The 21,474-nt window shown below is 45.9% G+C and overlaps 1 protein-coding gene across 1 annotated transcript; it reads left to right on the top strand.

The window, feature by feature from the left end:
* Positions 1 to 7,401: 7,401 nt before the first annotated feature.
* On the top strand, positions 7,402 to 7,776 carry LOC306918408 (germ cell-specific gene 1 protein-like; the record flags this gene model as incomplete). Its single annotated transcript, XM_079531311.1, has 1 exon — positions 7,402 to 7,776. One exon carries the CDS (start codon positions 7,402 to 7,404, stop codon positions 7,774 to 7,776), a length of 375 nt encoding a protein of 124 aa, XP_079387437.1.
* Between the last annotated feature and the right edge of the window lie 13,698 nt (positions 7,777 to 21,474).

Genomic DNA, 21,474 nt, shown 5'->3' with positions numbered 1-21,474 from the left:
CACAACACTGTCGCGGTATATTAGTCTGGGCTGGCTCCACTTGGATTTCATTTCCCGGGGGGCGGGTTCAAACATTTTCTCTTCGACGCAATTGGTCAGAGCTACTGTCAGTCAAAGGTCTCAAGCATTGAACGTCACTGTACCAAAGCCCGCCCATATTGCATACCGTGTCCCGATTGGCCCGACCTGTTCTCGGTTGTAGGAAAGAGGCGTGCTACTGAGCCTCGCCAGACCCTAATCCGCTGGCAACGGCTGATTCGGTCTGGTTTATTAACCAGGCTAATCCTGGGCAGCGTTCCATTTGGGCTTTATGATCCGGTCGGGAGCGGATGGTAACTTTCGTCATGTTGTAGTCAATGATTTGTAGTCATCTGGCAGGAAACCACAAGACTGAATCCCTACTATGCATGGATACTTTCTTATTCCGCCTTGTGTGTTCCTGCCTGATGACTACAAATCAGTGACTACAACATGACGTATATTACCATCCGCTCCAGACCGGTTCACGCAACGATTTTGGAACAGACCAGGCTTTCCTCTGAGGTCGTGAGGTTATTTGTTGGGTACTTTGCAGAAGCTCATTGGCCTTGTGGTTAGAGTGTCCGCCCTGAAACTGGGAGGTCGGGGTCATAATCAAAGACTGAAAAATGGGACCCAATGCCTCCCGGCTTGGCACTCAGCATCAAGGGTTGAATTGGAAGGGGTTTAGATCGACTACAAATGGTTCCCGAGCGTGGCACGGCTGCGGCTCACCGGTAGTCTCGCGTAACCAGACAACTATTCCACAATCTCCGAATGCTATATAGAGTCTGGGACTATAGCCCCCATGAACTGAGTAAGGAATGCTATATAGAGTCTGGACCTACAGCCCCATGAGCTGAGTAAGGAATGCTATATAGAGTCTGGACCTACAGCCCCATGAGCTGAGTAAGGAATGCTATATAGAGTCTGGACCTACAGCCCCATGAGCTGAGTAACGGAAGCTGCCATTTCCGTTCACGAAAATATATTTTTTTATTTCCTTTTCTGCTAAGCAACAAGCTATGCTTAGATGTTTTCTATTTGTATTAGGATAAATGTGCGCGACGGAAACGGAAGTGGCGAGGAGGCTCCACTTCCGCTTTATCGCTTAATACGCATGACGGCTCTTCCGTTGGTCCAGACTGTATAATGGGGCGTTTGGAAATCGCGGCGGCAACAGTCTGGTAACGCGAGACTAGCTCACCGGCGCTCCAATAGATCAAATGCGGAAGAACAAATCTCGCGTATGTATGTGACAAATAGTTGGACTTTAACTTGAGCTGCTCGATATCTTATATCTTATAAGCTGATATCTGCTTTTTCTTTTCCGTCCTTTCAAGGTCAAACTCATAGTATTAGTTCAAACACACCAAGCTGCTGTTGCATTTCTATACGTTCAAGCGTGTGTGTGTGTGTGTGTGTGTGTGTGTGTGTGTGTGTGTGTGTGTGTGCGCGCGTGTGCGTGCACGGTGGGACAGATGGAATAGAGTTGTCCTCATTTGGATTTAGTATTTATGGATGGCTTATATTTTAAGCCATCCGTAAAGGTTGGGAACCCCTGGCTTAAAAGAATTGTTGTGGGGAGTGGATGGTGTGTTTGTGCATGTGCACATGTATACATGTGTGTGTGTGTGTGTGTGTGTGTGTATTGTACATGGCCACAATCACTGGCCAGAAACAAACACCACCTCGTGTAGGTCAGCGTATTGCCCCCCAACAATCCCCCCCCCCCCACACACACACACACACACACACACACACACACACACAAAAAGAAACTCACTGCCACTACACTATTCTTGGAGAGGAGCAGGACGAGTATGACACATCGTTTAGCTGTGGCCGTCCAATACCACCCACTGGCAGCCTAGGAAAAGTAAGACGTGAGGTCAAAAAAAGGTGAGTGTTTATTTTGTATTATTCCCTAATGATGTTTAAATAAATGTCAAATTCCACCGCTTGACGTCGAGCGTTCCAATGCATTGGTTTTGTCTTTTTGTATCATGTCTCCTGGAAAGACCCGCATTCTGGCACCAGTTTTCATTTACCTGCATGTCTGTCCATCTGCCATGTCCCATGTCTGTCCATCTGCCATGTCCCATGTCTGTCGTCTGTCGGGCGGCTGTGGCTCAGGAGGTAGAGCAGGTCGTCCAATGATCCATGGGTCGGCGGTTCGAATCCCGGCTCCTCCTGTCTACATGTCGAAGTGTCCTTGGGCAAGACACTGAACCCCAAATTGCTCCCGATGTGCTGGTTGGTACCTTGCATGGCTTCCGCCGCCATCGGTGTATGAATGGGTGAATGTAATGCACAATCTATGTAAAGCGCCTTGGATAAAGGCGCTATATAAATGCACCATTTACCATTTATCTGTCCATCTGCCTAGAAATTAAAGGCCGCTACATGTGAGCAGTGTTGACTTTGATAGCCACTTTTGATTTTAGTCATAGTCTCTTGAATAGATTTCGTTTAGTTTTAGTCACATTTTAGTCACCTGGAATGTTTTAGTGTTAGTCTAGTTTTAGTCGACTATAAGATTTTACTCGACTAAATCTACAGTTGAGCTTGTAGATCTGCTATTTTTCAAAAATCGTGAAGGTGCCTGGAACAACACATTTTGAGATTGGGGCCGGGTCCGGGGGCCAATTACATATAATTCTGGGACTCCTTGACATGAAAAACAAATGGTTTTTCAGAAAACTGTCTGATTTAGAAGCCATTTCTTTAGAATTGGCCTCGGGTCTAAATGGTTCTGTTGAAGTGTGATGTGTTGTCATGGCATCCACACTGAGAACAACACAATCCAAATTCAGACGTCGTGTCTGGAGCTGCTCACGCATGTCTCTCCTGTGTTTTCTATGTATCTCTCTATCTCTTTCTATGATCTCGTACTCTGTATAATGGCTAATTTAAAGGCTCTGCCGCACAGCTGTGTTGCACACACAAAGTAAAAACAGGCAAGCTAACAACGCATTTCATCCAGGACACATTAGCGATCTTATTGATCGGCTATTTTCGGCACACGACCCCTTGTGCTAAATCAGGCTTAACACTCGTCTCGTCTCTGTCTGTTCACTATCTCTCTCATTTGCTCTGTGTGTCTGTCGTCCTCTTCTCACTTTTTCTTTTTTTTATATATATGTTTTATCCCACAATTTTGTAACCCATTTTTTCACCCAGTGTCAATAATCTAATGTAATCCTGGGCGCTACACTTCCTCTGCCAACCTGGGGGGGCAGCGAACTGACCTCATGCTTCCTTCTATGCATGAGGAGTCCAAGCTGCTTCTTTTCACCTGACAGGGGAGAGTTTCCCCGGGCCGGACGTAGCGCGTGGAAGGAACACGTTATTCCGACCAGTTCCTTTCCCCTCCATCAGGCGCCGCTGCTGGCCAGGGGGAGGTAGTTTAGAGACCAGGATTATGGCTTGTTTTTGTGAGGGTACCTACCCTAGGGGACACGGGGAGAACATGTGAGGGTACCTACCCTAGGGGACACGGGGAGAACATGTGAGGGTACCTAGCCTAGGGGACACAGGGAGAACATGTGAGGGTACCTACCCTAGGGGACACGGGGAGAACATGTGAGGGTACCTACCCTAGGGGACACAGGGAGAACATGTGAGGGTACCTACCCTAGGGGACACGGGGAGAACATGTGAGGGTACCTACCCTAGGGGACACGGGGAGAACATGTGAGGGTACCTAGCCTAGGGGACACGGGGAGAACATGTGAAGGTACCTACCCTAGGGGACACGGGGAGAACATGTGAGGGTACCTAGACACGGGGAGAACATGTGAGGGTACCTAGCCTAGGGGACACGGGGAGAACATGCAAACTCCACACAGAAAGGCCCTTTCGTCCTCTTCGCACTTTCTAAATCGCGATTCTTTTCCCGCTCTCCTCCCTCCCTCTCTCTCTACTTTTGCTTCATATATCTCTTTTTCTATCACTCTTTTGGTTCTCGTTTTTTTCCCCCCTTCCACCTCTACATCCCCGCCTCCTCTCCATCGACCCCACAAACCCTAGTGCAGGTATTCTGTGGCAAAAAAAAGGGCTAAACCTAATACAAATTGCAACAGAAACTCTTTCAACTGTTTTTGTTTCATAAATATATAACATATCAAAAGTCCTCAGAAATCCCAGTGGTGGAAAAATGCTAAAATAGGTGATGGTACCATTAACAATAAGGCAAACATTCTGCTGTAAGTAGCATGTGACGTGTCAAACATTCTGCTGTAAGTAGCATGTGACGTGTCAAACATTCTGCTGTAAGTAGCATGTGACGTGTCAAACATTCTGCTGTAAGTAGCATGTGACGTGACGTACATTCTGCTGTAAGTAGCATGTGACGTACATTCTGCTGTAAGTAGCATGTGACGTGACGTACATTCTGCTGTAAGTAGCATGTGACGTGACGTACATTCTGCTGTAAGTAGCATGTGACGTGACGTACATTCTGCTGTAAGTAGCATGTGACGTACATTCTGCTGTAAGTAGCATGTGACGTGTCAAACATTCTGCTGTAAGTAGCATGTGACGTACATTCTGCTGTAAGTAGCATGTGACGTGTCAAACATTCTGCTGTAAGTAGCATGTGACGTGTCAAACATTCTGCTGTAAGTAGCATGTGACGTGTCAAACATTCTGCTGTAAGTAGCATGTGACGTACATTCTGCTGTAAGTAGCATGTGACGTGTCAAACATTCTGCTGTAAGTAGCATGTGACGTACATTCTGCTGTAAGTAGCATGTGACGTGTCAAACATTCTGCTGTAAGTAGCATGTGACGTGTCAAACATTCTGCTGTAAGTAGCATGTGACGTGTCAAACATTCTGCTGTAAGTAGCATGTGACGTGCATTCTGCTGTAAGTAGCATGTGACGTACATTCTGCTGTAAGTAGCATGTGACGTGCATTCTGCTGTAAGTAGCATGTGACGTACATTCTGCTGTAAGTAGCATGTGTGTCAAACTAGGGTGTTTTCATTATTCTGAATCCATTCTGCTGTAAGTAGCATGTGTGTCAAACTAGGGTGTTTTCATTATTCTGAATCCATTCTGCTGTAAGTAGCATGTGACGTGTCAAACTAGGGTGTTTTCATTATTCTGAATCCATTCTGCTGTAAGTAGCATGTGACGTGTCAAACTATGGGGTTTTCATTATTCTGAATACATTGCAAGCATTAGTTTTGCACAATAAAATACTCCTTGGGCTAAAAACGGTCATAGCCACTTGCCCAAATGTGAGTACCTCATCACATTTCATAGTGACGGCTATGGCAGTTTTATTTTGTTCTTGTAATGGATTCAGAATCATAGTTTGACACGTTTCACATGCTACTTAAAGCAGAATGAAATATTGACATTTTTGCCAGGTTGTTAATGGTACCATCACCTATCTTAGCATGTATTGTTTCCACCAGGCCGAAGGCATGGGGAGAGAGTATGTTTGTCTCCACCAGGCCGAAGGCAAGGGGAGAGAGTATGTTTGTCTCCACCAGGCCGAAGGCAAGGGGAGAGAGTATGTTTGTCTCCACCAGGCCGAAGGCATGGGGAGAGAGTATGTTTGTCTCCACCAGGCCGAAGGCAAGGGGAGAGAGTATGTTTGTCTCCACCAGGCCGAAGGCAAGGGGAGAGAGTATGTTTGTCTCCACCAGGCCGAAGGCATGGGGAGAGAGTATGTTTGTCTCCACCAGGCCGAAGGCAAGGGGAGAGAGTATGTTTGTCTCCACCAGGCCGAAGGCATGGGGAGAGAGTATGTTTGTCTCCACCAGGCCGAAGGCAAGGGGAGAGAGTATGTTTTGCACTCCGTCCGTGTGTATGTCCGTGTCCGTCCGTCCGTTACCAGCTAATCTCCGGCACCGTTAACCCGGTGCCACATTTTGCACACACACTCCCTGCAATTTACGTGAACTCTTTCATGCACTATTCCTACTAGGCTGAGGAATATATCCCACCCTTTTCACATTGGCCTGTTATAGCGCCACCAACCAGGTGTTTTAGCAAAACACATTTTTGGAACAATATGCCTCAAATCATCCAATTGCCATGAAAGGCATAAGAACAAATGGCACCCTTTTCACATTGGCCTAATATAGCGCCACCAGGAGGCCACAACATGACCTGGTGGAGACCTGTGCCCCGAGGGGCACCTTTTCTAGTTCAATATGTTCTACCACTGGGAGTTCTTAGAACTTTTGATATGTCGTTACTTACTAACATATTTATGAAACAAAGACAGTTGAAACTTGCAATTTTGTTCGAGGGAAATTTCTCAAAATGTCTGCACTAATACTAGCCTCGTGTAGCGATGCTAATGTCACTGCGTGGATATCAGTCTCGTCCCTCTCAGTGTTGGATTGTTTTTCTCGCAATGTGTCGCCCCATATTTGCATACTGGGCCCTGGTTGGTTATTAGGCTGGTTGCAGACGAATCTGGTTCGCTCGTCACCACTTCGGTCCGTGAAGTCCTCCCACAATTGAGAGGGGCCAGACTTAGGGTGCGTTCGGAAATGCGCACCGGGAACGCACTCGCCTATTAGTTTGCATTGCACATTGCGCTCAGTGCACTATTTCCGAACGCGCCCTGTATCTGCCTGGGGTGGCAAAATGCATTGCAAAGGCAGGTGAAGGCTGCAGCTATATACGCAAGGCTACACTAATACAATCTATACCAGGGGTGGGCAACTTTGACGATGGAGAGGGCCACTATATTTCCACACTCACACCCTAGGGCCATATATTACTGTCGTAGCAAAAATAGCCGATCTACAAGCTCAAAACGCGTCGCAGCGTGACGCGTTTTGAGCTTGTAGATCGGCTATTTTTGCTATATTCGAATTGAAATCTTACATTTTTGTTATTTTTGAATTGGAATCCTGAAAAGAAATTTTTTATGTAATTCCAAATGCCTTTAATTATACGTGTGTTGAGCATTGAGCTACTAATTTAGACTGAAGTAATTAAAGCGGGTCATGTTTGCATGTCGTAGAATTGTAACAGCTGAAACCAATATTATATCAGTATCCTGACATTAACCTGAGGGCCACATTAAGTGAAGGTGGGGGCCGCATGTGGCCCCCGGGCCGCCAGTTGCCCACCCCTGCTCTATACCTCTCTCTTGCTCCATATCTCCCTCTTCTTCCACTCCATGCACTCCCCCCCCCCCCCCCATCAGTGTTAATTGTTTCCATATATTTTGATTTAGTCTTCGTCTTTTGAATAACACACCACATTTAGTCTTAAAGTCCTACTTAGTCTTCTGAAAAACATTAGTCTTTAGTTTTAGTAACAAAATTAACACAGTGCCCCCTGTCACTTCTCCACCAGCCATCCATCCATCCATCCATCCATCCATCCATCCATCCAACCATCCAACCATGGCGTTCTTCCAGTTCGTCCGCTCCCCGCGCCTCTCCTTCCTGCAGACGGTGGTGTCGCTGGTCCTGGGCGCGCTCTCCCTCACGTCCTCCTACTGGGTGGTGGGCCAGCAGAAGGTGCCCAAGCCCCTGTGCACGGCCACCAAGCACAGCGGCTGCATCCCCGTGCCCGGCGTGTCCAACTCCGCCGCCATCCAGTTCTCCTGGGAGACCGGCGACGACGGCTTCGTGTTCCCCGCCTTCCACGTGGGCCTGTTCCGCAGCTGCCAGGAGGACATCTACACGGACGCCTGGGGTGAGCCACGAGGGCAGAATTCACTAGGCATTGTTACATCTACACGGACGCCTGGGGTGAGCCACGAGGGCATTCACTAGGCATGACTTTACTAGTTGACTAGTTGAAAATGAGCAAAAAAGTACTGCCGAAGCAGACAACCACTCCAGGTTAGAACAAAATCCTTACGGTGCAAGGCTCGAATATACAGGATGAAATTAAGAAAATGCCAGCACTCATTGAATGTCCTTTTCACATGAATTTATTTACCTCTGACGAGAGTTGATAACGAACGCGTTTCGGCCTGTTTGGCCTAAATCAGCGTTATCAGACGCTGACAAAGGCCAAACAGGCCGAAACGAGTTTAAAACACCAAAAGGGGTTCCCGTCCAAAATGGGTTAAAGCATCAATACTGCAATATAGAACTATATACTCCGTTACAAGTACAAGGTCTGGAATTCCAAAAATGTACTTAAAGTACCAAAAGTAAAAGTACTCATTATGCAGAATGTCTGATTTCAAGTTTTCAAATGTATTAAAATAATTTTAAAATAGCCGGTCTACAAGCTCATTGTGAACTTGTAGACCGGCTATCTACAAAGTAAGTGCCGGTAGTAACTAATGCTGTCAAATAAATGTAGAGTAAAAGTACAATATTTGCCTCTGAGATGTAGTGGAGTAGAAGTTAAAGTATTGGAAATACTCAAGTAAAGTACAAATACCTCAAAATTACAGTACTTAAATAGTACTTAAGTAAATGGGGCACTTTGAGGCAAAAAGGGCAGGGGCCCAAGCCCCAAAATATCCCCCCCCCCCTCCTGTCTGGGGGGGGGAGTCCATATATTATCGGCTGCTATTTAAACGGCTGCTAATCGGCTGCTATTTAAACGTCCTCAGCGTTTCAAACTAGAGTATGTCTGAGTTGTCTAACAAAGGTGACATATTATAGGCTCGCCAAGCGACAGATCACAGCTGGGTCTCATTAGTGAAATCGATTCACCAGGGGGCACGGTGGCACAGTCGGTAGTGCTGTCACCTCACAGCTAGAAGGTCCTGTGTTCGATTCCCGCTGTGGGCGCTGGGGGCGTGTTCTCTCCTCCTCTCATCAGTGCCCATACCCGAGTAGGGGTTGGCGAAAGGGCCTTTCTCCCCGTGTCCCCTAGTGTAGGTACCCTCAGAAAACACAGGCAGAAATCCTGGTCTCTAAACTACCTCCCCCTGGCGCCTGATGGAGGGGAAAGGAACTGGTTGGAATAACGTGTTCCTTCCACGCTCACAACGTGAGCTTGTAGATCTGCTATTTTCAGCAAGTGTAAAATCAGTCATTACGACGGCATCAAGGACCGCCCCAAAATACATTTTAGTCGACTAAATCAACTGTAGATTTAGTCGACTAGACTAACACTAAAACATTCCAGGTGACTAAAATGTGGCTAAAACTAAATGAAAACTATTCAAGAGACCTATATCGCTAAAAACTAAAATCTAAATTTGCTGCCAAAAACAACACTGGATCACTCCAGCCTGGCTTTGCTGTGCGAGCAGTGCCGAGCACCAGCTCATCACCCCATATTCACCACCTTTATTATGAAACGGGTACTAATTGTGTGTGTTTTGAAAGAGAATGATGTACTCTTTTATGAGCGCACATTATGAGCAGGGGTGGAATTGGTATGCAGGTAGTCTAGGCTTTATTGTGTGTCTCCATCTATATATAGAAGTCTATGGCACACGGTCGCTTGTGACTGCGAGAAAAACATTCATAGATTTGCATACACTTTCACGATCATAGCAGAAAATAGCAGATCTACAAGCTCATTGCGCGCCACCGAGTGGCGCGCTACGAGCTTGTAGATAGGTTTGCTATTTTTGAAAAGTCGTGAAAATGTGCCTCAAATCTTTGAATATATATTCTTTCAGAGCCAACGTTTATAACTTTGCTTCTGGGGACAACTGGAACAACATATTTTCAGATGGGGGTCGGCAGCCAATTACATATATTTTTTTGGTGTCCTTGACATGAAATATTGAGCACCACTGATACAGAAACATAGGTATTTCAGAAAACTGTCAGGATTTTCGTTTTTTCATGTCATATGAAAGCAGGGAATCATAGCTTCAAATTGACATATTGGTTGTTCAGTTTGGCCCACCAGTTTTGGAGATATGGCTTATAGAGTAACAGCGAGTTGAGAAAACAGGCTTGAAAGGTTCACTTCTGTGGACTCTAACATTACACCTAGCTACATGTTTGGGCATTTATTTCATATTTACATGTCGATTTCAGCTCTGACACTTATTTCAGACATGCTCTAGTATGTGAAGAGTCTGCCTGTGCTATTAACTCATTTTGGGAAAAAAAAAAAGTTTTTCTCCTCTGGTGTAATCTGCGCAATGGCAGTCTCTCAGTCAAATCTGGTCACATATGAAGACCAACATGGGGGTTTTGACCCAGCTCTACATAATCACTATATGAAGACCAACATGGGGGTTTTGACCCAGCTCTACATAATCACTGTATGAAGACCAACATGGGGGTTTTGACCCAGCTCTACATAATCACTGTATGAAGACCAACATGGGGGTGTTGACCCAGCTCTACATAATCACTGTATGAAGACCAACATGGGGGTGTTGACCCAGCTCTACATAATCACTGTATGAAGACCAACATGGGGGTGTTGACCCAGCTCTACATAATCACTGTATGAAGACCAACATGGGGGTTTTGACCCAGCTCTACATAATCACTGTATGAAGGCCAACATGGGGGTTTTGACCCAGCTCTACATAATCACTGTATGAAGACCAACATGGGGGTTTTGACCCAGCTCTACATAATCACTGTATGAAGACCAACATGGGGGTTTTGACCCAGCTCTACATAATCACTGTATGAAGACCAACATGGGGGTGTTGACCCAGCTCTACATAATCACTGTATGAAGACCAACATGGGGGTGTTGACCCAGCTCTACATAATCACTGTATGAAGACCAACATGGGGGTTTTGACCCAGCTCTACATAATCACTGTATGAAGACCAACATGGGGGTGTTGACCCAGCTCTACATAATCACTGTATGAAGACCAACATGGGGGTTTTGACCCAGCTCTACATAATCACTGTATGAAGACCAACATGGGGGTGTTGACCCAGCTCTACATAATCACTGTATGAAGACCAACATGGGGGTTTTGACCCAGCTCTACATAATCACTGTATGAAGGCCAACATGGGGGTGTTGACACAGCTCTACATAATCACTATATGAAGACCAACATAGGGGTTTTGACCCAGCTCTACATAATCACTGTATGAAGACCAACATAGGGGTTTTGACCCAGCTCTACATAATCACTATATGAAGACCAACATGGGGGTGTTGACCCAGCTCTACATAATCACTGTAGGAAGACCAACATGGGGGTTTTGACCCAGCTCTACATAATCACTATATGAAGACCAACATAGGGGTTTTGACCCAGCTCTACATAATCACTATATGAAGACCAACATGGGGGTGTTGACCCAGCTCTACATAATCAGTATATGAAGACCAACATGGGGGTGTTGACCCAGCTCTACATAATCACTATATGAAGACCAACATGGGGGTGTTGACCCAGCTCTACATAATCACTATATGAAGACCAACATGGGGGTGTTGACCCAGCTCTACATAATCACATGCCTCCTACTTATTTCATCGGGATTATATATATATATAGTGCGTATATTTATATATTATTTTATAACCCGGGTCATGCATTGTGATGAGTTTATGATTGCTTGTGCGTCGCATAGAGGGTGTTCCCAAGGTGAGATGAGGATTCACGAAGAAACACATTGTCTGATAATAACAATGAGAGATTCAAATGGGTTTATATCAGGACGGGAAACTCTGCGTGCGGAAATATGATTTTGAGACCTCAGGTTGCGTGCGTGCGTGCGTGCGTGCGTGCGTGCGTGCGTGCGTGCGTGCGTGCGTGCGTGCGTGCGTGTGTGTGTGTGTGTGTGTGTGTGTGTGTGTAAACCAAAGAGGATTATCATCAGTGTGTGTGTTCTGCTCAGGGAGATTTAGACTCTAACAGCATGACTCAATTATGGATTAGAAACCCAGGGAGAGAGAGGTTAATGGGATTCAAAAAATAAAATAAAATACACTGGCCGTGTTTCCGGCCTCCGCTATCCCGTTTGAGACTGCTTTTCGGGGTCAGAGTGTGGAAAAACACAGCAGTTTCAAGTTCTATCCAACAGTATATATATACTGTATATATACATCTGGAGTGGAATAAAGCAGTTGCCTCTGCTGGAAATGTAGGCATTTATAATTTGCTGGTATACAAGATAATTTGTGTGGTTTTCTTTGTTGTAAGTTGTAATCAAAATAGCGTTGATAGCAGCTGAGCTTGCCTGTTCTCGGACAGGCCTATATATTGTTAACCTTTGGTACGATGCCATGTTTACTTTAACAGATTGACTGCGGTGATTAAAGGGCCACTTCACCCCCTTTGCAACCAGAACCTTTTTTAATGATGTTTAGGACACAAGAAACACTTTCCTGGGGTTATTAATGTGTGTTTTTTAGATATTGTAGTCATGACGCCATGTTCCTGGACTACAGATCGGGTACACCTCCTGACTGCAGTTTCTTCCAGTGGTGAAATGTCCCTTTAAAGTAACAACTGAACACTAAATCATACATTTTGTTCACTTTCTATTTTCCAGAGGAAAACTGCTGTTTGTTTCATACGTTGACGCCGGCGAACGAGAAAGGTAGGTTTAGGTTTAAATTGTGTGCTTTTGCTTTGCATTGATCGGTTGATTGTTCAATCAATTGTTTGATTGTTTGAGTGATATATAATACCCACCTGCATTGTTTGTCTGAGTGATATACCCAGAGCCTTAGATATAGACAGAGTTACGCAAACTGCGTTCACTTCATTCGGCTTCAGTCCAATGGCGGCTCTCCTACATAGACTACGCATTGAGCATGGGGACAACCAACTGGGCCAAGTCCTGGACCGGAAGTATGCAGAAATGCATTGGACTCAGGCAACAGCCCAGCTTTAATGATCTTAAATCCCTTTATTTTAGATTGTTTTGTAGTAGTAGTAGTACAACATAAACATGAGAGACTTTAGTTGTTACTGTACAATACTTTAAAACAGCTGTCATGTTGCACGCATGCTTAAAATAGCTCTTGTTTGCGCCGCCCTCGTTGAAAACAATGTATTTCCAACTCCAGCTTGGCTCAGTTCAGGCTGCATGAACGGCGCTCGAGCGCTCGGTTTCTGCCCCCTCAATATCGCAACTCTTCTATTAGATGGCTCTGGATATATACCCACCACCATGTGTACAGTTCTCTCACACACTGTCTTTTTGTCTTTGGGGACATCTGGACCCCATAACGCCTGTCAACTGGACCCCATAACGGACCCCATAACGCCTGTCGACTGGACCCCATAACGGACCCCATAACGCCTGTCAACTGGACCCCATAACGGACCCCATAACGCCTGTCGACTGGACCCCATAACGGACCCCATAACGCCTGTCGACTGGACCCCATAACGGACCCCATAACGCCTGTCGACTGGACCCCAGCCATCATGTGGCTGTCCGTGACCATGGAGGTGATGTACGTGGGCCTGCTGGTGGTCAGCTGCGTGCTGCTGTCCGTCCAGCTGTGTCTGACCAGCAGCTGCTGTCCCGGCGCCACGCGGCTGCGCTGGGGACAGCTGCTCAACTCCTTCGCTGCCGTCTTCACTGTGACGGGAGGTAGGCTATCCATACCGTACCTTACAGTGGTCCCCAAACGTTGTCATGTCAATGATCCCCAAACGGAAAGGAGAGGTCGCACAACTCGTAGTCCCGATGCCAAAAAATACTTTTTATTTACCAAACGTTTCGACAAGCTAGTTGTCTTCTTCAGGGTATGATCCCTGAAGAAGACAACTAGCTAGTTGGTAAATAAAAAGTATTTTTTGGCATCGGGACTACGAGTTGTGCGACCTCTCCTTTCTGTTATAAAGTGTGTCTTCCGTGGTCAGCACCTCCCTACTCTTGGTGTGCGCTCCTACCATTTTGTTTTCTTTGAAGGACCCACAAATTGACACTAATTAGCCCCGTGGACCCCCATTTGAAAAGATATGCCAGGGACCCCCCCCCCCCCCCCATAAGAGAAGATTTTTACGGCTCTAGCAGTGATTCTCAACCTGTTTAATTTCAAGGACCCCCAGTTTGACATGCATTAGTCTACGGACCCCCATTTAATGGCACTTCTATCTCTGGGACCCCCAATTTATATTGTAAAATCAATGCTAATTTAACTCTTGAGAGTGTACAAATGGAACCAAATGGACCCATAAGGGTCCATTTGGTTCCTAATTATCATTTAGCTGGGGACCCTCTGGAACTCCCTCAAGGACCTCCTAGGGGTCCCCGGACCCCACTTTGGGAACCAAACCACTGCTGTACAAGAAAACAAACTTTTTTTTCATCAGTAGCAACTAATGTATCTAGAGATCATCAACTTAACCTAAGGCAACTTTAATATTTTGTATTTCTGAGTATGTATATATTAGTTGCTGTCGGGAGGAAACCATTTTTTTTTGCATAAATCAGTGCTATTGATCACCTTTTACATCTGTGTGTTGGTTAAAATAATATTGAACCAATGGAAAGTAGTAAAAAGCGCTTGGGACAAAACCTCTTAACTCCATTGGACCCTCAAACTGTCTGCTAAAGCAGCTAACTCCACCACCTCTCCCCCTCTCATGGAAGTAACATTTTGACAATTCACAACACCGACTTTGATGAGGAAGCATTGCTTTGTTTTCTTAATTTCCTGAAAATCTTATATTTTTCATTTCCTGAAAAATTAACATTTTGGAGTTAAGTGGTTTCTTCCTGACACTAGAGATATTATATTGTATTACATATATATACACACATGTACAGTACATATTTCACAAGTGATTGCAATCTAGTAAAGTCAGGTAACCTGTTGTTGGTTTACTAACCTATATTACCCTAGGCTACAACACATTTGATTCTGTCTGTCTTACATTTTATGCAATGGCTTTTGCATCACATCTGGCTGTTGATATAGTTCTGGGGGAGCAATTTTACAGTGTGCGTGCGTGTGTGCGTGCGTGCGTGCGTGCGTGCGTGCGTGCGTGCGTGCGTGCGTGCGTGCGTGCGTGCGTGCGTGCGTGCGTGCGTGCGTGCGTGCGTGCGTATGTGTGTGTGTGTGCGTGCACTAGGTCTCCTGGGGATGGTGGCACACATGATGTTCATGCAGGTGTTTCAGACGACAGCCTTGATGGGACCAGAAAGCTTCAAACCTCACAGCTACAGCTACTCCTGGGCATTCTAGTAAGTCCTCTTAACACACGTTTTCAACCTAAGCACCACCACAGAAAATGAAAAATGTTGAAAAATGTTGAAAATGTCACCCAGCAGCTCAGATTCTGCAACGTCTATTGTGTCTGCAATGTCAGGACTGTCTCTAATGCATTCCTCTGACTGAAAAATTATGAAAATGTTGAATGTGTTTTGAAAAATGTTGAAAAATGTTGAAAATGTCACCCAGCAGCTCAGATTCTGCAACGTCTATTGTGTCTGCAATGTCAGGACTGTCTCTAATGCAACATGTTTCAGAGTGTTAATATTCAGCTATTAACACCTTGACGGTGTCATATACTAAAAAGGTGTTAAAAATATTAAAAGGTGTCATATACCGAGGTTGCCGGGATTGTTTAATTACCTTTGGAGGTATTTGTGCCTTTGATCCATGAAAATCCCCCTGAAAGTAGTTCCATGGCTTGTTGTCGAACCGAAAAATATGCCACCGTCGCGATCCGGAACAAGAGCTGCTGGAGTTCAGTTGAAACTATACCGTTCACTTGCGTTGAACTCATTTTCCCAGAAGCCCTTGCAGCCCAGAACACGTGTCGATTTCCGGTTTCGTCGTCATAACACGACGGCCTCGTCAGGCGCGGAAAGTTCTTATAACGGCAGTGGGTGCCCTCCCGCCCCGCCCCCCCAGTGTGGGAGCGCACTTGCCTATTAGTTTGCATTGCACAGTGCGCTCAGTGCGCTATTTCCGAACACGCCCATTGTGTCAGCGGGTGCTTCAGCCCTCAAGCACCCCCGGACTCGACGCCGCTGGCCCTCGTCACCAGGTCCGCAACAAACCCGCTATTTCTTTTTCATTATTAAAAAAAAATGTTGTTGACGAAATTGTCAACATATTCAGTCTCACTTTTAGTCACCATCGCTTAGTTTCCATTTAGTTTTCGTCGGTGACAAAAGGTAGTCGACGAACATTTTTCCGTCATAGTATTATTAGTCGACGAAATCAGCACTGGGGCTGGCATGATGGTTTCATTTTCACGACTGGGTATAGTGAGCATCATATACTAGGCATGTAACGATATATCGTATATCGATATATATCGATATTAATCCCGACGATATGAATAGATTCATTGAAATTGAACGAGAGAGCTTTTGGAGAGAAACGATAGTCACTTTCAGTAGTAGAGCACTGTAGAGGGGAGCTGTGTGTGTCTGTGACTGTGCCCAGGTGATGATGGTCGTTGATGCTCATCAAGGAAGGCAATTATGTTTCTGCACTGTCAAAAGTAATGCTACTTCTTTTGCAATGTAGTTAAATAAAAAATCTCAGGGGGGGGGAAGATAAATTATATAAAATTAAAACGGTAATTTCTCATTAAAATATGTATATTTTTTAATATTGTGAAAAATCGTATCGTGAACCTCATATCGTGATACGAATCGTATCGTGAGTTGAGTGAATCGTTACATGCCTATCATATACTGTATAATATCCAGTACAGTGTGTCCTGTGTATACAAACACAAACAATCCAACATCTACTCTCTCCGTCAGTGTGGCGTGGATAGCCTTCACCACCTGCATGGCGGCGGGGGTCTCCACCCTCAACAACTACACCAAGAAGATCCTGATGGCCGGCCCTGGCAGACGCACCTCGGCCCTCCTCCACCCCTACGGCTTTAATTACGTGGGACCACCGCCGCCGCCGCCGGCCCCGTACTACCCTTCCACCGTTACCCCCGATTATTACTACCAGCACCGGTCCTCCTCACCCCCTCACATCTCCCCCCTGTCGCCGTACTATGAGCCCCCGTTGCAGCCCCAGCCGCGGCCCTCGCCGCCCCCGCTCAAGCACTGCCACTCTCTCCCTCTCTCCTTCCCCCCGCCGCCATCGCCTCCGTCCCACCCTGCACCGCTGTCCCACTGGCACCTCCACCGCCTGTCCCTGGCCTCCGTCTCTGTCGTCCACCTGCCCGCTCCCAAAGACGGCCGCGGCGCCGGCTCTCGCTACCATCCCCACGAGGACGTGTACGGCCCACTTTGACAAGCAACTTCACGAGGCTTAACCCATTTAGACCTGGGAACGATTCTACAAATGTCTTCTAAATCCTGACAGTTTTCTGAACAACCTCATGTTTCTATGTCAGTTGTTCTTAAACATTTTCATGTCAAGGACCCCCAATTTTTCAAAAATAGCAGACCTACAAGCACCGAGTGCCGCGCTATGAGCTTGTAGATCTGCTATTTTTCAATAGCTAAAGTGTAACATAATGTTAAAACGCCAATTGATCTTAATTTACTAATGTAGTAATCGAATCAGCAGCAACGAACCACTGTACGTTAACATTAAAGCCAATATACAACTATGTCTGTAGCCTACCTGTCCTGCAGTATTCTATAGCATCAAAAGAACCAAAAATATGGCTTGAACATTTTTAAATTACCTATACCGTTACCTTTTAGACTGTAGGGGCGGTGGTGGCTCAGGGGTAGAGTGGCTGAATGGTAACCGCAAGGTTGCCAGCTCGAACCCGGGCTCCCCCAGAGTCAGTGTCGAAGTGTCCTTGAGCAAGACACTGAACCCCTAATTGCTCCTGACGTGCTGGTTGGTGCCTTGCATGGTTTCCGCGGCCATCGGTGTATGAATGTGTGTATGGGTGAATGTAATGCACAATCTATGTAAAGCCTATATAAATGCACCATTTACCATTTAGACTGACATGTGTAGCTATTCTCAAATGTATAGTGTGCAGTCAGAATAAGAGTAAAGATACCATGGGTGGCTTTATTTAATTTGTCTTTTATTTAAATAGAGGGTATGAGCATGCATGAAGTGAATGGAAAATCGAGTGGCAACGTGAGTTTAATGTTGTCTAATGTCGTTTAATGCAATCAGATAAGACTTTTCTGTTTGGATGTAGGGGTTGTCAAGGCCAGAAAGTAGTTTTTTGCCACTCAGTAGGCGTTCCTGCATAACTTCCTGGTATGATGATGATGTCACAGCGCATACCCTCTATAGAAGCCTAATCAGCAGTTGAGCAAAAATGTATTTTTGAATGAATTATTCATCTTTAATTTATTTTTTGTTAGTTAGAACATCTCGTCCGAACAAATAATTAGAAAGAAGAAAAACAACATACAAAGTGTTGTAAACCTGCCCTTTTTATCTTCTTTCTAATTATTTGTTCGCCCCCAAAAAAATGCGTTTATTGTCATGAGTTGTCACCATCCGAGTTGGCTTTGTTGGCCGAGTTGGCTTACAGGTCTTTAAATAAATACTTTCTGAAACGTCTATGGGGAAAATTAATGGGAAATTCTCTTTCAGGGGGCGGAACCGTGACTCTCTATGGGGTCCTGTCCTCTAGCTGTTTTTATTTTTAATATTGATGGATCATTCTGCATTCGGTGTATCATTAACCTGCAAATGTTTGCAACAATACCTCCACTGTCAATAAAGATGGATTCAATAATGAATATTTACTTTGCTTTGCTTTATTGGGGCACGCACATGTTCAACAGTGGAAAGTAACTAAGTACATTTACTCAAGTACTGTACTTAAGTACAGTTTTATGGTATTTGTACTTCACTGGTATTTGTACACCACTCAAAAAACATGCAATAACCACTTCAGGCCCTGACGGTTAGCTCAACCGTCTGGGCCTCTAGAGGCTGCTGAGCCATCCTGACAGTTGGCTCAACCGTCTGGGCCTCTAGAGGCTGCTGAGCCATCCTGACAGTTAGCTCAACCGTCTGGGCCTCTAGAGGCTGCTGAGCCATCCTGACAGTTAGCTCAACCGTCTGGGCCCCTAGAGGCTGCTGAGCCAGGCTGACGGTTAGCTCAACCGTCTGGGCCCCTAGAGGCTGCTGAGCCAGCCTGACGGTTAGCTCAACCGTCTGGGCCCCTAGAGGCTGCTGAGCCAGGCTGACGGTTAGCTCAACCGTCTGGGCCCCTAGAGGCTGCTGAGCCAGGCTGACGGTTAGCTCAACCGTCTGGTCACCCAGGCTGCTGAGCCAGGCTGACGGTTAGCTCAACCGTCTGGGCCCCTAGAGGCTGCTGAGCCAGGCTGACGGTTAGCTCAACCGTCTGGGCCTCTAGAGGCTGCTGAGCCAGGCTGACGGTTAGCTCAACCGTCTGGGCCCCTAGAGGCTGCTGAGCCAGGCTGACGGTTAGCTCAACCGTCTGGGCCTCTAGAGGCTGCTGAGCCAGGCTGACGGTTAGCTCAACCGTCTGGGCCCCTAGAGGCTGCTGAGCCAGGCTGACGGTTAGCTCAACCGTCTGGGCCCCTAGAGGCTGCTGAGCCAGGCTGACGGTTAGCTCAACCGTCTGGGCCCCTAGAGGCTGCTGAGCCAGGCTGACGGTTAGCTCAACCGTCTGGGCACCTAGGCTGCTGAGCCAGCCGGACGGTTAGCTCAACTGTCTGGGCCCCTAGAGGCTGCTGAGCCAGGCTGACGGTTAGCTCAACCGTCTGGGCCTCTAGAGGCTGCTGAGCCAGCCTGACGGTTAGCTCAACCGTCTGGGCCCCTAGAGGCTGCTGAGCCAGCCTGACGGTTAGCTCAACCGTCTGGGCCTCTAGAGGCTGCTGAGACAGCCTGACAGTTAGCTCAACCGTCTGGGCCCCTAGAGGCTGCTGAGCCAGCCTGACGGTTAGCTCAACCGTCTGGGCCCCTAGAGGCTGCTGAGCCAGCCTGACGGTTAGCTCAACCGTCTGGGCCTCTAGAGGCTGCTGAGACAGCCTGACAGTTAGCTCAACCGTCTGGGCCCCTAGAGGCTGCTGAGCCAGCCTGACGGTTAGCTCAACCGTCTGGGCCCCTAGAGGCTGCTGAGCCAGCCTGACGGTTAGCTCAACCGTCTGGGCCTCTAGAGGCTGCTGAGCCAGGCTGACAGTTAGCTCAACCGTCTGGGCCTCTAGGCTGCTGAGCCAGCCTGACGGCGTGCCGAGGGTTCGACCCCCGATCCCGGCGGCCTTCCCTCCCCCCCTACTTTCAACCAATAAAGGCAGAAAAGCCCCCCAAAAGATCTTTAAGAATAACCACTTCAGCCCTATATATACATTTTGGCCTTTTGAAAATGGCAGATCTACAAGCTTGTAGATTTGCTATTTTCAAATTATTTGTATACATTTGAAAACTTGAAATGAGACGTTCTGCACAATGAGAACGTTCTATACTTGAAATGAGATGTTCTGCACAATGAGAACGTTCTATACTTGAAATGAGATGTTCTGCACACTGAGAACGTTCTATACTTGAAATGAGACGTTCTGCACACTGAGAACATTCTATACTTGAAATGAGACGTTCTGCACACTGAGAACATTCTATACTTGAAATGAGACGTTCTGCACACTGAGAACATTCTATACTTGAAATGAGACGTTCTGCACAATGATTACGTTCTATACTTGAAATGAGACGTTTTGCACAATGATTACGTTCTATACTTGAAATGAGACGTTCTGCACAATGATTACGTTCTATACTTGAAATGAGACGTTCTGCACAATGATTACGTTCTATACTTGAAATGAGACGTTCTGCACACTGAGAACATTCTATACTTTTGGTAACATTTTGATGCCAATACTTTTGTACTCGAGTACATTTTGAATTCCGGACTTTTACTTGTAACAAAGTATTTCTATATTCCAGTATTGATCCAATATTTTCCACGACTGGCGATATCCATGCGCTTCCATTCACAGTACATTACTCATTACAGTACCCACGTTATTCCTGCCTTCAGTCAGCAAATAATGTGTCCAAACCAATCCTCCTACAGTAATTTAATCATGATAAATGGAGATTAACGCAATATATAACTCAAAGTAATTGGACATAAATCCAGTTTTATTATAGTACAAATTATTGCCAGTGTCACTCATGATGAGAAATAAGGGTAACAAAAATAAAATGACATTCGAAATACAGAGCATTATGAGAGAACCCAAACAATATTTATACATTATCATAACGTGTGGTTATAGAAACGAAATATAGTTTTATTATTCAACGCACTTGTTTTTTCTGTCAAGACAGATTATATTATTTATTTTATATTATTAACAAAGAGCTGGGATAGAATATACAGCTACTGGATTTACATATTTTGGTGCAATAGTTTGGCTAGTAAATGTGATTTCTCACACTCTGTGGATAAGGTGTTTAAAAAATGAGTCATGTCCGTCCTTCCTTCTGCCTGCCTGGGTTCTGTCTGGGTTCTGTCTGGGTCCAGTTACTGCAGATTCAATATTCTCTTAAGAGAGTCTCAGTTTGGTGCTCATTACTCTGTGATAATTGAGAGTTCAACCGAGTGCGAAAACGGATTCCACTAGTTCAAGGTGAAGACGATGCTGGCGTGATGATTAATCCGTGCATTTAAATTCTATACAGATCTAACAACTACCTTCACCCTCTCTCTCTCTCTCTCT

This window comes from Electrona antarctica (genome assembly GCF_951216825.1).
Source record: "Electrona antarctica genome assembly, contig: scaffold_118, whole genome shotgun sequence".
NCBI lineage: Eukaryota > Metazoa > Chordata > Actinopteri > Myctophiformes > Myctophidae > Electrona > Electrona antarctica.
Note: the sequence above shows the minus strand (reverse complement) of the source record. Positions and strands in the feature narration are given on the sequence as shown.